We start from the raw sequence: 18,559 nt of genomic DNA, 5'->3' as shown, positions 1-18,559 counted from the left end.
CTGTGATGCACTGTGTTACCTTGCCATGTGTCTCCAATGGGGCTATGCTGGCCCTTGGCAACTCTCTTCATGGACTGTGATGCACTGTGTTACCTTGTCATGTGTCTCCAATGGGGCTATGCTGGCCCTTGGCAACTCTCTTCATGGACTGTGATGCACTGTGTTACCTTGTCATGTGTCTCCAATGGGGCTATGCTGGCCCTTGGCAACTCTCTTCATGGACTGTGATGCACTGTGTTACCTTGTCATATGGCTCATATATTCCTTATTTTTACAAGATTATTTATAAACGTTGTGTATGTTTTCTTACATACTAATAAAATAAATTTTATTTCACAAATCTTTGTCCTCATTCTTCCTGTTATTTTTTGCAAGCTCTAGTTTATGTTGTTTATCCTTAAAGGGACCTAACAAATCTATTTGTTATAATGAAATCATATATGTAAGACAATAGTAAATGACTTTAAGATTAACATCTCCAATGTAATCTTATTATTTGTGTTTATATTATTTTCTCTTAGCTCTATCATTGCCTGATTATGATTAGCAGAGTAATTTCTTTATATATGTATATATATTTTTGTATTTGTGTATATATGTATATTTAAATGTTCATATCCATGTGTGTATTTATAAACTCTGCATGAATTGATGCACCTTTACCAAATGATCTGAGTATTGATACAATGATATAATCCCTGTAAAGTGTTCATTTTATTTAAATAGTATTGACTATGTGTATGCTCTTTTTAAAAACAAAATAATGTCCCTTTAAGTGATGTTGATCACTATTGTAAATGAATGTATTTCCATTTGTAAAGCGTTTTTGTCCTTTTTACAAGAACAAGGACATATAGTTTTATTAATAAACAATCTTATTGTAATGTTGACAGCACCTGTATTTCATTTTCAAATCTATATTATTGTCAAAGTGTAACCAAATCAATCTCTGTGTGTAATACAAATAATGTAGATGATGAATATTAGTTAACTAATATGTTAACAAAATACATCTCCTCCCATATATGGCTATAGGTAGGCTGACCATAATTAAACTTGAATAAATGACACGTTTAATCAATACATGTATAACTATTGTTATTCAACAACAATCCAAAGATATCTTAAAACATCAATGGCATATGTATTTCTCATGTGTATCTTTTAAATGTTAAAGATATACACCATAGCTATAGTTCAAGGGACAGTCAAGTCCGAAAAGATGATTCATAATTTGGTGACATTCCTAGATAGCAATCTACACACATACTAGTTCCTAAAATATAAATACGTTTCTTAATGATATGCCAAGATGTCACTGAGTCCTTGTATTGTCTGCGGTTTTTCAGCGATCTCGGATGCGCCATGTTGCTTAAGACGTCACCTGCCAGGCTGTCCAATGATTCCTTGTATTGACTGACGTTCTTACGTGATCAGGAATATGCCTTTTATTGGATTGCGTTTTGACGCGATCAAGGATGCGCCTTTTTTTTTTGGGCGTTCTTACGTGATCAATAATGTGCCTTTCATTGGATGGCGTTCTTACGTGATCAAGGAAGCGCCATGTTAAGACGGCACATGTAAAGTTAAAAAAACGTGTGATTGGATTGCGTAGTCCCGCAATATTTGTGCACGTTAAAAACGTTTGTGACTGCATGCAATTTTAAAAAGCTTGCGAATATGTATTATTTGCATCATGTTACATTGTTGACCCGTAGCTGATAAAGACCAACACATTCTCTTTTGCTGGATGTCTGGTTGAATCAACGAACGAAAGCAAAATGTTTTCATGCATAGGATATTTCTAGGCAAGTGCAAATCTCTACAGTCCATGTTTAATATGTTTGTCAACAATGTTCCTTTTTCTTAAAAATTAATGTTGTGTTTAATGTTGAACATATCTAATTAATAAATATGCGCTATTGTGTTTGAATAAAGTAATCAATATGCATTTATCATATGCTAAATATATGATGCCGACTTCTTCTAAATGTAATTTCGTTGTATATTTTATGAAAGGTTCATTAGACACTCACATTATAAATAAAAATATTTGATTTTGTCTCTAGTTAGATAGTCCATTGTTTAACCAATAGGTTTATTTTGTCTTGTGTTGTAAGAAAATGTAAGTAATTTTCTTACTCCTCGCAAAGCCAATGAGTTTCATGTGAGTACCATCTCCAGCTTTGTCCAGTTTGTGTAAAGGTTCTTTTCATATGTTAATGATGGGGTATTGTGTTTTACGGTTGTAATGGTGGTTCATCTATATTTAAAATATAGCTAACCCTATTTTATTTGCAAGTGTTTGAAGCTTTTTAATATTGCTATCAGTATATGTTAATCTTGTTGTTTGTAGTAGTGTCTATTACATACAGTTATGTAAAAAATATAGGATACTGTCCCTTGAATGCAAATGTTGTTTTTTTGTATCATGTATGAGATCCACATAGTTTAATCTTCAAATATATTTTTGTTAGCATATTTCACCCCCCCACTCCTAAAAGGACTTTAAACCATATTCATTGTTAAAATAAAAATAGTTACAATAAAATATTAACACAATAATGTCTCTTAAAGAAAATAGACTTTATTTAACACGTCAATATAAATGTGATTTTCAAATATTTTTTTTGACAAAGTACATGTAGATATAGCAACAAGCTTAAAATGTGTTAGCATATGTAATGTTGTTAAAGGGACAGTTTCGAAAAAAAATATTTTTACATTATTCGAAAAGTCAATTCTGTAATAACAAGGATATCAAATGTTTCTCAACAATTGAACATTTGCTATCTAAATTTGCTATCTAAACCTATGAGGTTGGTGTGCTCATTTCTTAAATCTTGAAGAGTGCTTGTAATCATTATACAATTTGAGCACTAGAGGGCATTTGGATAGCATTTGTATATGTAAAATCTTGTGCTCATACAGCATATTATTGACCATGTATTGATCATTGATATCTAAAATGTTGTTATGTCAGAACAACAAATAAGTGGTCATTTTTCATAGTCATAGATACAAGGGTAAGCACATAAGTCACACATGTATTTCTCCATGTTTTGTTGTTTCAAACTTTATAATGCGTAATACAGTGTTTTCTTTGTAATCAATAATTTTCTGACTGTCCCTTTAAGCTGTGTTATTGGCATTCAAACAGTAATATGCCATCATGGATAATTGTTATGGTAATTTAGTTAGCGATTCGGGAAACAGTTTGGACATCACATCACAGAAACCAATCAATATCATGAACAAGGATAGGTATGTGATGATGTGGTTTTCACACACTTATAACCCACACTCTGCAAAGAATCTTCCTCCATGGACCCGGTCCCATAGATGTCGATTATATACAGAGTGTGGTCCACAAGTGTATGAAAACCACATCATCACATACCTATCCATTACACAAAAAACAAAATTTAAGATTGAAAAAAAAACTTACTTCCTCTTCCTTCCCCTCTTCCCACGGGGCTGAGGCTCTGGGAGAGGCAACTGCCGACTCCGAAGAGTCCTCCTTGGAGCTGTTGTGGGAGGAGTGGAAGGAAGAGTACTGGGACGACCAAGGTGAGGAGTAGATGGCTGAGGAGGAGGAGGAGAAGATGGCTGAGGAGGAGGAGGAGAAGATGGCTGAGGAGGAGGAGGAGTAGATGGCTGAGGAGGAGGATGAGATGGGCCGGCAGGAGGAGATGGCCCAGCAGCAAGAGGCCCAGCAACAAGAGGCCCAGCAACAGGAGGTAGACCAGCATGCGCCTCCCGGAATAATGTGAACATTTCCTGATGAAGATTGAACATTCTTGTTTGTCCTTCTTGTATTGTATTCAGTATACTGATTATTTCGTTTTGGCCTTGAATTATTTGATTCTGCCCATCAAGTATTCTGCGTCGTCCTTCTATGTTTTCTATCCGGGAGGTACGCATCTGGTCTATGTACTCCAGTAGAACCCGCACCTCCGCTATTTCTTCTTGTTGTGCCTGTTGAACCCGTGCACGGCGGGGTGCCCGTGCACGGCGGAGTGCGGGTCTTTGAGGGACCTCGGGTTCCGCGGCTTCAGCGGCATCCTCCTGTGCTTCCGGGGCCTCTTGATCATCTCCCGTGCGCTGTTCGTCACGGGGGGCCTCTTCCCTCCGAAGTGGGAATTCCTCACCACCACTCTCATCCCGGGGAGATGCAGGAGGCTGTGCTGCCTCGTCCCCAGACTCTGTATATTAAAAAAAAAATAAAAAAAGAAATGTATATATTAGCATATTTGCAAATAAAGGTTTAAATGACTTAGCTTACGATACAATTACAAATGCAGAATCATTAATCCACTTTGAAATCTAACAAACAATCAATACGATTTCCGCTTTTTCTAAACAGTGTTTGTGATATCTGGTCAATGTGAATGTTTTTGCGTTTGTTTTCAGTCTGTTTAAATGCACACCTAACCTATAGCCTAGATACTGATGTAACCGCTAAGTAATAGAATGCGTGTAAACAGCGTAATAGCATTAATCGGATCCTTAACACATGAAACCCAATGTTTTATCTTTCATGATTTATAAGCATACATTTAGTATCAACTTTCGAATGTACTTTTGTTATCTAATTAGCTTCATTCTCTGGATATTCTTTGCTGAAAAGCATATCTAAATATGTTTATAAGATTCTGATTGTTAGCTGAATATAGCTGCCTCCTGTGATTGTTTCACCGTGTGCATGGCTATTTCTTCATTAAAATATATCTCAAGAATGAATCAAATTATGTAATATAAGTACATTTGAATGTTTTGTCAAATTGTATTCGCTACCTCAATCATGAAAGTAAATGTTTGCGTATAGTGTCCATTGAAATACATTCGTATGTGAAATTATTGTTAAATGAGCTTACCGTCAGATGAGAGTGGCAGGTTCCCGGTATCGATTCCTCCGATACCGACTACTTCCACCTCGGAGATGCTGGGCCGCAACATTTCCTCCCATCTGCAGTACTCCATTTCAAGGGCAGGGCCGCCACCGGTCCCTGCGGCATGTCGGGCCTCCAGGCTTAACTTTTTTTTAAGTTCAAGTTTACAGTCCCGGTACCGATGTTTGATGGAATCCATATCCCTGTTCCGGCAACCCACTGCATTGACTGCATTCCGAATCTCGTTCCAGAGCCTCCTCCTGTCAGTCGGGGTAGTCTTCTGGTGCTGCAGCATCCTATACCTGGCCATATAGGCCTCTACGAGGGCCTCCTTCTCCTCCATCGTAAACCTCGCCTCCCTAGTCGCCTTGGCCTTCCCCTGTGACGATGCCCTCTGTTTCCCGGACTGTGAAGCCCTACTCTGACCGCCACTGGGCCCAGCCACTTGGTCATCTTGAACCAAGTGGCTGGGTCCACCCACCGCTTCCACCCCCGCTTCCTGCCCCCCTTCCTGCCCCCCTTCCTGCCCTGTTCCTCTCCCCCTCCCTCTACTCCCCCCTCTACCTGTCCCCTGCCTGGCCTCCATCTCCTCCCTAAACTAAACCCCAAATAATAAAAAAAAAGTGAGTGTGATGAAATGAAAGGGGGTCAAAATAAAGAACTAAAAAGACAAAAAAGGTGCTTAATGTGTGAGGGATGTAAAAAAAAACAAAGAGGGTAAGGAGTATTTAAATAAACGAAAAGAATAAGACTAAAAGGAGGATATGTAAACTAAATGTAACTAGGGGATGGGTATGGGATGGGTATGGGGTATGGGATAAGAGTAAATGGGATGAAAGGGAATGGGACTACAAGGAATGGGGTATGGAGTGTAGTATGAGGGGGTAGGGGGTATGGAGTGTATGTAGTGTTATTGATAAGTGTATGTATGTATTGAATGTGTTTGCGTGTAAATGTGTTAAGTGTACAGATAAATCACTCGCTCGCTAACTAACACTACTTCTAATTCTCAATAACAAACACTCCCACTAACGCTCACTAACTACCACTAACTGACGCTCACACTAACAACTATCACTAATAACTCCCACTAACTCACTCACGCTCCCACTAACAGACTCTCTCCCACTCCCGCTACCTCCCACTAACTCACTCACTCTCTCACGCTAACACTACCAACTGACTATCTCACGCTAACACTACCAACTGACTCTCTCACACTAACACTAACTCACTCTCAAAAAATCGCAAAATCTCTATTCTTAAATCTCCAAAGACCCACCAGCAACACAGTCAAAGAAGCCCTGCTTGTGTGGTGCTTATATACCCTGTGTAAATGTTTAATGATGTCCCAATTTCCATTGTAATTAGTGTTCAGGTGTGCTTTATTAGCAATTAATATTATTGCAATGTGTATTAGTTGTGTTAATTTGCGCATGCTCATTTTGAGTTGGTATTTGTGGAATGTGTAGAATGCGATGATGTCATAGTGGTCGTTTTCTCTAACATTGTCCAATAGTATTCTTTTTAAATGTGAATTTGCGATGGTGTGTTCTTCGTGAAGTGTTGTATATGTATGTTTTTCATAATATATAATGATATTGAATGCGATTTTTTTTTTAGTGTATGTATATATTTTTTAATCCTTGTTGTTATTGTGCGATTTTCCGCATCTTAAAGTATATGCGTATTCCACGTATAAATAGTATTAAAACTTCCCCCGCTTGTGAATGTGTAATGCTTGTGTGCTTTGTTGATTGATTGATGTTGTGACATTTGCGGCGTGTTATTGTTGTGCATGATGTGGTATGCGTCATATGACCGAGCTGTGCGTATTTCTCGCGAGATCGAGTGTTAGGTGAAAAAAGCTATTTTTTGCCTTTCCCATTGTTCTCTATGGGAGACTGTCTAACGCGGGCAGGATTACGCGTGTGACATACACGCGTTAGGAGCATCGTTAGATGGTCTTATATTAACTCTAAATACCGGAGTCAAACAATGCCGTGCGTTAGACATAAAACACGCGTGGCGTTAACAGCCCATCTACCGCCGAACTCTAAATCTAGCCGTAGAGTTGTTTTGTAAAAGTGTTTGATTTGCGGAAAACACAACAATATGATTTGTGTGGTTATCTTTATAGAAAAGCACTGAAATAGATGTTTAAATGCGATTGGTGAAAACGGCTAAAATGTCTGTAGCGCAGAGATGTGAAATGGCTAAGCACTGAATGGGTTAACGTGCATTTTACTTTTGTTTAATCTAATATAAGTTATATAAATTGTATTTAAGTATAGATATATTTTTGATGGATAATCGTATTTTTTAAGCTAAATGTATGTCCCTCTCCATCAGTGAGTGAGGGGGAAGCGCTGATGTAACCTCAGTCAGCCTAAAGAGTATCTCAGCGTCATGGGAAATATAATTCTTTAAAGGGACAGTCTACTTGATTGTTTGTATTGTTTAAAAAGATAGATAATGAGGCCCATTTATCAAGCTCCGGAGGGAGCTTGTGGGCCCGTGTTTCTGGCGAGTCTTCAGATCTAAAGACCGCTGCTCCATAACCCTGTCCGCCTGCTCTGATGAGGCGGACAGGAATCGGCACAATTCAACCCGATCGAGTACGATCGCGTTAATTGACACCCCCCTGCTGGCGGCCCATACGGAGAGCGTATTGCTCTCTCCGCATTCAACGATGTCTGTCGGACCTGATCCGCACTGTCGGATCAGGTCCGACAAACATTTGGTAAATCGGCCTCATTGCCTTTGTTAACCATTCCACAGCTTTGCATAGCCAACATTGTTATATTAATATACTTTATAACCTGTTTCTAAACCTCTGCAGGCTTGCCTCTTATCCCAGTGCTTTTTATAAACTTTTTAAAGCCAGTCAGTGCTAGTTTATGTGTGCTGTATAGATAACATTGTGTTCACTTCTTTTTAGAATGATAATGGTTATGCAGGAACCAGCACTGATTGGATAAAAATGCAAGTCTGTCAAAAGAACTGAGATAAGGGGCAGTCTGCAGAGGGTTTAGATACAAGGTAACATGTGTATTAATGGTTATTCAAAACTGGGGAATCTGTAATAAGAGGATTATCTATATATTTTAACAATAACACTTTTCAAGTAGACTGTCCCTTAAAATGTTAACCAATAAAACGCTAGAAACCATTACCATGTTCATTTGTGGAGCTGGAGCTACTTCTCTCTTTCTACCGAGAACCTTAAAGGACCAGTAAATACAATAGATTTGCATAAAAAGAGAATGCAATAGCACTTGGTCTGAACTTCAAATGAGTAGTAGATTTCTTTTTGTGTGACAAATTGCAATGTTATGTCTATTTCCACTTCTCCTGTATCATGTGACAGCCATCAGCCAATCACAAATGCATATACGTATATTATGTGAAATCTTGCACATGCTCAGTAGGAGCTGGTGACTCAAAAAGTATACATATAAAAATAATTTGCACATTTTGTTAATGGAAGTAAACTGGAAAGTTGTTTAAAATTGCTGCTCTATCTGATTCATGAAAGTTTAATTTTGACTTGAGTGTCCTTTTAATATTATCTATCACCTAAAACGTTTTCTTTACCAGGTGTGGTTTAGAAGAGGAGTCAACTCTCACAACCCATGCGGCACAAGCTGGATAGAGATGGTCGGGGAGATGTCGATGCTGAGTGTGGGATTGAATGATCAGGTACGGTTGTACGTCTCCTTATTGGGCGCTAGATTATAAGTGGTGCTCTAACTGATAAGGGCTTTATCGCGGCTCATTGCGCATGTCGGAAGTAGCGCGTGTATTATGAGTTGAAAGTAAACATGTTTGTCTAAACGAAATTGAATTTAATGCACGTCAGGATAGCGCAACTTCAGAGCTCTGGTTAAGGGTTACGCTTGACAAACAAGTTGCACAAAATTACAGACATATATAAATATATACACATAAATACATAAGTACACACATATCGACATATATATGTGCATTGCCACCCTTCACAGTCAAGTAGCTGAAAACATATATAAACGTATTTAGCTATGTATGTACTGTAAATATTTCACATTCCATTGAACTGCACATAGGGGAATATGTTCTATGTATTTCTAAATAGATATTCCTATATATATATCTGTATATATCTATACCTATATATATATATATATATATATATATATATATATATATATATATATATATATATATATATATGTATTTATGAATAAATAGAACATATTCTGCTCGGTTGAGAAAATTTGAATGTGAAATATTCATATTTCATGTCCGGTTAGCGCAGTTGAGTAAGCGCGATCAGGAGTGGCAGACACCTGTACTCACAGATGACTGGCCACTTCTTGCTTAGGAGCTGCAATGCTTACAACTCCTGACTTTACTTGTGTTTAAACCCTTTGTGGGAGTCCCAGAATATAGCAATAAATTGAGTCACACTCATATTTTGGCTTCCCAGTACATATAATAGTTATATTTACACTATATTAGTCTATTAAGTGTACAATAGCATTATATCTAAAAAAAACAAAACAATGTACATACATTTATTAAAAAATACTTTATTGATTAAAAAATGCTTCAATAAGTCGTAATGGCGCCGAATAGACTTGCTCGACACAGAGTTGACACAAACCTTAAATTTAGTAAAAACTCAGGGCCAGATTATGAGTCTTTCATCAACAGTTGCACACAAGCGAAAAAGGGTTCATCGCGGGTACACAGTACAGTTACACACATAATAACACCATCTAATAAATATACATTACACAGTACAGTTACACACATAATAACACCATCTAATAAATATACATTACACAGTACAGTTACACACATAATAACACCATCTAATAAATATACATTACACAGTACAGTTACACACATAATAATACTATCTAATAAATATACATTACACAGTACAGTTACACACATAATAACACCATCTAATAAATATACATTACACAGTACAGTTACACACATAATAACACCATCTAATAAATATACATTACACAGTACAGTTACACTCATAATAACACCATCTAATAAATATACATTACACAGTACAGTTACACACATAATAACACCATCTAATAAATATACATTACACAGTACAGTTACACACATAATAACACCATCTAATAAATATACATTACACAGTACAGTTACACACATAATAACACTATCTAATAAATATACATTACACAGTACAGTTACACACATAATAACACTATCTAATAAATATACATTACACAGTACAGTTACACTTATAATAACACTATCTGATAAATATATATTACACAGTACAGTTACACTTATAATAACACCATCTAATAAATATACATTACACAGTACAGTTACACACATAATAACACCATCTAATAAATATACATTACACAGTACAGTTACACACATAATAACACCATCTAATAAATATACATTACACAGTACAGTTACACTCATAATAACACTATCTAATAAATATACATTACACAGTACAGTTACACACATAATAACACCATCTAATAAATACATTACACAGTACAATTACACACATAATAACACTATCTAATAAATATACATTACACCGTACAGTTACTCATAATAACACCATCTAATAAATATACATTACACAGTACAGTTACACTCATAATAACAGCATCTAATAAATATACATTACACAGTACAGTTACACTTATAATAGCACTATCTAATAAGTTACATGCATAATAACTCTATCTAATAAATATACATTACACAGTACAGTTACACACATAATAACACTAATAAATATACATTACACAGTACAGTTACACACATAATAACACCATCTAATAAATATACATTACACAGTAAAGTTACACACGTAATAACACTATCTAATAAATATACATTACACAGTACAGTTACACTTATAATAACACTATCTAATAAATATACATTACACAGTACAGTTACACACATAATAACACTATTTAATAAATATACATTACAGAGTACAATTACACACATAACACCATCTAATAAATATACATTACACAGTACAGTTACACACATAATAACACCATCTAATAAATATACATTACACAGTACAGTTACACACATAATAACACTATTTAATAAATATACATTACAGAGTACAATTACACACATAATAACACTATCTAATTAATATACATTACACAGTACAGTTACACTTATAATAACAATATCTAATAAATATACATTACATAGTACAGTTACGCACATAATAACACCATCTAATAAATATACATTACACAGTACAGTTACACACATAATAACACTATTTAATAAATATACATTACACAGTACAGTTGCACACATAATAACACTGTCTAATAAATATACATTACACAGTACAGTTACACTCATAATAACACCATCTAATAAATATACATTACACAGTACAGTTACACTCATAATAACACTAATAAATATACATTACACAGTATAGTTACACACATAATAACACTAATAAATATACATTACACAGTACAGTTACACACATAATAACACTATCTAATAAATATACATTACACAGTACAGTTACACACATAATAACACCATCTAATAAATATACATTACACAGTACAGTTACATACATAATAACACTGTCTAATAAATATACATTATACAGTACAGTTACATACATAATAACACTATCTAATAAATATGCATTACACAGTACAGTTAAACTAATAATAACACTATCTAATAAATATACATTACACAGTACAGTTACACTCATAATAACACCATCTAATAAATATACATTACACAGTACAGTTACACTCATATTAACACCATCTAATAAATATACATTACACAGTACAGTTACATACATAATAACACCATCTAATAAATATACATTACACAGTACAGTTACACACATAATAACACCATCTAATAAATATACATTACACAGTACAGTTACACACATAATAACACCATCTAATAAATATACATTACACAGTACAGTTACACTCATATTAACACCATCTAATAAATATACATTACACAGTACAGTTACATACATAATAACACCATCTAATAAAAAATATTTAAAAAAATATTGCTCAAAAAAAGTTATGTGCTCAAAGATATGAGGTCTCAAGTGTTAGAAAATAAAAGGCAGGCAAGGGCTTTAACAGTGATACATACATACATACAACTACATACAACTACATACATACACATATCTAAATATACAGTATATATATATAGATGTGTGTACATAGGTATTAATGTATTTATGTGTATATATGTACAGATATACATACACATATAAACGCATAAATTACATATGTACACACATAAAGACATATATTCCAGCACTACGGAATTTGGCGGCGCTTTACAAATAAATGATAATAATATATTATTGCATTGGAGCTCTATGCAGTTAAGTAGATGAAAACATGAAAAATCATATTTATGCCATATTGATGTTAAATAAAGTGTTGTACTGTTTATTTACTGTAAATATTTCACATTCCAATGTTCTGCACATATGGTCTAAGTATTTATAAATAGATATTCATATATATATATATATATATATATATATATATATATATATATATATATAATATCTATCTATACCTACATATAATCATGTGTATATATAGGTATAGATATATATTGTACCAAAATGCCATCAGATATATATATATATATATATATATATATAAAAATATGTATTTACAAATAAATATAAGATATTCTATTATGTGAGGAACATTGGAATGTGAAATATTCATATTTTTATGTCGGGATAGTGCCCTTGAGAATATGCAATCTGGTTTTTGCTCCATTTACTTCTATTGGAGAATACATTATAATATTCTAAGTTCAGCTATTTATGTGCATCAGGTTAGCGTGCGAGTGTGAACAGTTTAGTTTCATCTTGTAATATGAGCGCTACCCGACGCATATATATATATATATATATATATATTAAATTCGCTACCCGACGCATATATATATATATATATTAAATTGTTTATGACCCCCCATAAAGCTCTCTAACCCTCCCCCCTCTACCTATTTTCCACCATCTTGGGTACTGGCAGCTGTCTGCTAGTACCCAGTTTGCTCAAAACAAATTGCCCGTTTGTTGAAACCCTTAATTTTCTGTAGTGTAGCTGCCCCCAACCCCCTACCCTCCCAGATCCCTTTAGAATTAATTTCCCGCCCTCTTCCTCCCTCCTCCTCTCTGAGTCCACCTCCACCGGTCTAAATGGAGAGCGTGTGCGCACGCTCACATGCACACGTGTGCGTGCCCTGTGCACTCATGATCATTTGCGTGCTCTGATCCGGAAGTCCGGCCAACGATGGTCCGCCCACCCTCCTCCCTGCTACGGCTGAGCTGGCTCCCACCCACCAACGATCAGCACCATCGCTGGCCGATGCAGAGAGGGCCACAGAGTGGCCCTCTCAGCATCGGTGTGCCAAAAAAGGTATTGCAGTGATGCCTCAATATTGAGGCATCATGGCAATACCTTGAAAGCGGCTGGAATCGATCAGGATCGCTTCCAGACGCTTTAAACCCCTAATGACGTACAGGGTACGTCGCTGGTCTTTAAAGACCAGTTTGTGTAAGACGTACCCTGCACACACACTCATACTCAGAGCTGCACACACACTCGTACTCAGAGCTGCACAGACACTCGTACTCAGAGCTGCACACACACTAATACTCAGAGCTGCACACACACTCATACTCAGAGCTGCACACACACTCATACTCAGAGCTGCACACTCACTCATACTCAGAGCTGCACACACACTAATACTCAGAGCTGCACACACACTCATACTCAGAGCTGCACACACACTCATACTCAGAGCTGCACACTCACTCATACTCAGAGCTGCACACACACTCATACTCAGAGCTGCACACACACTCATACTCAGAGCTGCACACACACTCGTACTCAGAGATGCACACACACTCGTACTCAGAGCTGCATACAAACTCGTACTCAGAGCTGCACACACACTCATACTCAGAAAAAACAAGGGGATTGGGAGAAGCGCTCCAAATTTAGAAACACACGCTCATACTCAGAGCTGCACACTCACTCGTACTCAGAGCTGCACACACACTCGTACTCAGAGCTGCACACACACTCTTACTCTGAAACACACACTCATACTCAGAGCTGCACACACACTTATACTCAGAGCTGCACACTCACTCCTACTCAGAGCTGCACACACACTCATACTCAGAGCTGCACACACACTCATACTCAGAGCTGCACACACACTCATACTCAGAGCTGCACACTCACTCCTACTCAGAGCTGCACACACACTCATACTCAGAGCTGCACACACACTCATACTCAGAGCTGCACACACACTCATACTCAGAGCTGCACACTCACTCGTACTCAGAGCTGCACACTCACTCGTACTCAGAGCTGCACACACACTCGTACTCAGAGCTGCACACACACTCGTACTCAGAGCTGCACACTCACTCGTACTCAGAGCTGCACACTCACTCGTACTCAGAGCTGCACACACACTCGTACTCAGAGCTGCACACACACTCGTACTCAGAGCTGCACACACACTCATACTCAGAGCTTTACGCACACTCGTACTCAGAGCTGCACACACACTCTTACTCAGAGCTGCACACACACTCTTACTCAGAGCTGCACACACACTCGTACTCAGAGCTGCACACACACTCGTATTCAGAGCTGCACACAAACTCATACTCAGAGCTGCACACAAACTCATACTCAGAGCTGCACACACACTCGTACTCAGACCTGCAAATTCATTGGACAGCATTGGCAAACAAGAGGTTCATCAGCGAGTAGGAAGAGTAGCGCTGCAGAAGTTTGCGGAGGTGGGGTGTTAAAAAAAAAAAAAAACGGGACTGAAAACTGCCTTTACATTGTGCTCTATGGGTACTGTGCGTTGCCTGTAAATATATATGTCTATGCTTATATACATATATAGATTTATGTGTTAATAAGTGTATATACACATATAAACACATATAGTCACATACATATATATTTATGTGTTAATAAGTGTATATACACATATAAACACATATATAGTCACATACCTATATATTTATGTGTTAATAAGTGTATATACAAATATAAACACATATAGTCACATACTTATATATTTATGTGTTAATAAGTGTATATACAAATATAAACACATATAGTCACATACATATATATTTATGTGTTAATAAGTGTATATACACATATAAACACATATATAGTCACATACATATATATTTAAAATTTGCTTCCCATCGTTGCGCAATTTACCCCCGTTGCTGCACTAGGTTCTGTGCTTTGTATGTCGGCATCAGAATGAGGCTGCCATTGGAGCCTATGGAAGCAAGTTCTCTTGAGTGAGTTTTTACGAAATGCGAATGTGAGGTATTAGGAGTGGAGCACAAATATCGTGCTTCCGTAAGCGCAATTTTGATGCTCCACTCGTAATCTAGACCTTAGTGTGTATGTATATCTGTTAAAAAAAAATGTGTATAGATAAATATATACATAAAAAAATTATGGCTCCTAACTTTTTGGGCTGGCTTCTAGATTTTGAATGAATTTGTCAAGCACTGCACTACGTGCAAAAGTTATAGGCAGGTGTGAAAAAAATGATGTACAGTAAAAATGCTTTCAAATAGAAATGTTAATAGTTTTTTTTTTATTAATTAACAAAAATACAAAGTGAGTGAACAGAAGAAAAATCTAAATCAAATCAGTATTTGGTGTGACCACCCTTTTCTTTCAAAACAGCATCAGTTCTTCTAGGCTCACTTGCACTCAGATGTTTTTAGACAATTATGTACTGTTCTTTAACTCTAGTACAGATTGGCCTTGAGGGGGAATGTTCCATTTCCTCTATATTCTACTCATTCTAATGATTTATAACTGACAAGGGTCCTCTGCTGAAGGTCTAATTGTATTATGTTTATCTGCAATTTTGAACAGATCCCATACATAAAATTGTATGTTAAGACCAATGTATAAAGGGATATGTTATTTCTTATGCAGTCAGTTTATCTGCCACATCTGCTCTGTATTCTCTCATTGCTCTCTGGCTGCTGATGGTACCAGAATAAGAGCAGCAAACTGATTTGCGTCTGAAGTATTCTGGTGGTGTCTTCCTGAGCTAAGAGGAATATTATCCTAACAAAGAAACCATAACACTGGTGGAGAACTACAGTCTTAACGGGGTCTACTAAGTATCAGAACTTCTCGTGCCTCTTAGAAGGAGGGTGGGGTTGACTGTGCTTATTCCCCTTTTCAGTATCTTGGCTGTAAGGGAATTCTGCAACATTGCAACTGCTGAGAATAAGGAAGGGAGAGACTACGGTAGCTGTCCTGAAAAAGAAACAAGAATTTGAAAGACAAACAGAGAAGGAGCCGGCGCCTTGTCTGATTCCTCAGATGGTAAAGAAGAAACTCTGGTGCCAAGCTAGTGCCAAAGAAAGGGGCTCCAGCTGCAGACGAATACTGAAAACCGCCTGGAGTCTGCAGAGCAGTGAGGGGTGTCTGCAGGCAAAGCTCATTCAGTGAAGGGAAGACTGAGTGCACGCTTTCTACACCTTCTCGATCACAACCATAACCTGGTGAGTCGCTTACTAGCTTAGTTCTTAATTATGGTTTTAGAGTGGCTTGAGAAAAAAGCCAAAGATTTTTCTGAACCCTTCTCCATAAAAGGAAGTGACTGTGAGGATGCGTGGCTTAATTTTATGGATCAATGTTTAGAGAAAATTGGGGAAATTGATAAGAAGTCAAAATTAATGCAAAAACATTAACTCAAAGTGGGTGTTTTATGTAAAGGATTATCGGTAACAATAGATAAGATGGAACAACTGAATTCCATTGTTCATGTAAACCCACAGTGTAAAGCTTGTGTAAAACATAAAAAGGAAGAAAGAGAATTATTGCAGATAATAGGGTTTTCTCCAACATAGGTGTGTCCGGTCCACGGCGTCATCCTTACTTGTGGGATATTCTCTTCCCCAACAGGAAATGGCAAAGAGCCCAGCAAAGCTGGTCACATGATCCCTCCTAGGCTCCGCCTACCCCAGTCATTCTCTTTGCCGTTGTACAGGCAACATCTCCACGGAGATGGCTTAGAGTTTTTTAGTGTTTAACTGTAGTTTTTATTATTCAATCAAGATCAGATTGGCTTACGAGACTGCCGGACGGCAGCCTCCTGAAAGAATCACAGCTCATTCCACTAGGGCTGTGGCTCCCACATGGGCCTTCAAGAACGAGGCTTCTGTTGATCAGATATGTAGGGCAGCGACTTGGTCTTCACTGCACACTTTTACCAAATTTTACAAGTTTGATACTTTTGCTTCTTCTGAGGCTATTTTTTGGGAGAAAGGTTTTGCAAGCCGTGGTGCCTTCCATTTAGGTGACCTGATTTGCTCCCTCCCTTCATCCGTGTCCTAAAGCTTTGGTATTGGTTCCCACAAGTAAGGATGACGCCGTGGACCGGACACACCTATGTTGGAGAAAACAGAATTTATGTTTACCTGATAAATTACTTTCTCCAACGGTGTGTCCGGTCCACGGCCCGCCCTGGTTTTTTAATCAGGTCTGATGATTTATTTTCTTTAACTACAGTCACCACGGTATCATATGGTTTCTCCTATGCAAATATTCCTCCTTAACGTCGGTCGAATGACTGGGGTAGGCGGAGCCTAGGAGGGATCATGTGACCAGCTTTGCTGGGCTCTTTGCCATTTCCTGTTGGGGAAGAGAATATCCCACAAGTAAGGATGACGCCGTGGACCGGACACACCGTTGGAGAAAGTAATTTATCAGGTAAACATAAATTCTGTTTTTTACACGCTCACACACAAGTTCTCACGCTACGCAGAGGCTATTAAATAATATAGAAGAATTGTCAAACCCAGGAGTAAATGTTTTAAAAGCTATTGAGTCAACTATAAGAGTAAAAGAGGAATTGGCAAAACTTCTTGATGACTATAAAGTTGCAGAAGGGTCTGACAAAGCTGGTCCTAACTTGTTGCTTAAAGCACTTGAGTTAACAATTAGCACATTAGACCGTAATGTAGAGGCATTACAGACACTACACCAACAAAAAGAAGCTACACAAGGGGCTATAATGGAATTATTAAACATCACACAACAGTTTTCTGAGGAGGACCAGGAAATTGTTCAAGAAAGATATAGGGCATTAGCAGAAGATGAAGGGAAAGTAAAGAAGGCCTTACAGTTACGGTTACAAGGGTATATGGGGCAAAAAGAGGCATTATATGATAAACTTCAGTTGTTGGAAATAATTGAGAAGATACCAAAATTTGAGGAAAGAAAGGGTCTGTTTTACAATTGCATGGTTTTTGAGGATGAAATAGCAGAATCTAAATTTGATGATGTACTGGTGTGGCAATGTTTAACTCATTTAAGTGTATCGGTACAACTTGCCTTTACTGAGTTAATTTCTGCGAGGATATCTGACAATATGACTTGGCAACAAGCTTTAAATGATGAAAACCATTTTGAAGACAGTTATCCAAATGATTCTCAGAGGTTAGCTTTGGTTGTACAAGCTGCAATCGGAATTAACAAGCTAAATCCATCTGCTCTGGACTTTCTCAA

General features: G+C 37.1%; 1 protein-coding gene across 2 annotated transcripts in view; it reads left to right on the top strand.

Annotated features, from left to right (window-relative positions):
- Positions 1-18,559, top strand: part of TECPR1 (tectonin beta-propeller repeat containing 1) — a 219,312-nt gene that overhangs the window by 75,388 nt on the left and 125,365 nt on the right. For both annotated transcript variants that reach the window (XM_053694717.1, XM_053694716.1), the window contains one exon: positions 8,493-8,594. In XM_053694717.1, coding sequence (XP_053550692.1) covers positions 8,493-8,594 — 102 coding nt within the window. The remainder of the gene's footprint in view (positions 1-8,492; positions 8,595-18,559) is intronic.

Source organism: Bombina bombina, chromosome 11, assembly GCF_027579735.1.
Source record: "Bombina bombina isolate aBomBom1 chromosome 11, aBomBom1.pri, whole genome shotgun sequence".
Taxonomy (NCBI): Eukaryota; Metazoa; Chordata; class Amphibia; order Anura; family Bombinatoridae; genus Bombina; species Bombina bombina.
Note: the sequence above shows the minus strand (reverse complement) of the source record. Positions and strands in the feature narration are given on the sequence as shown.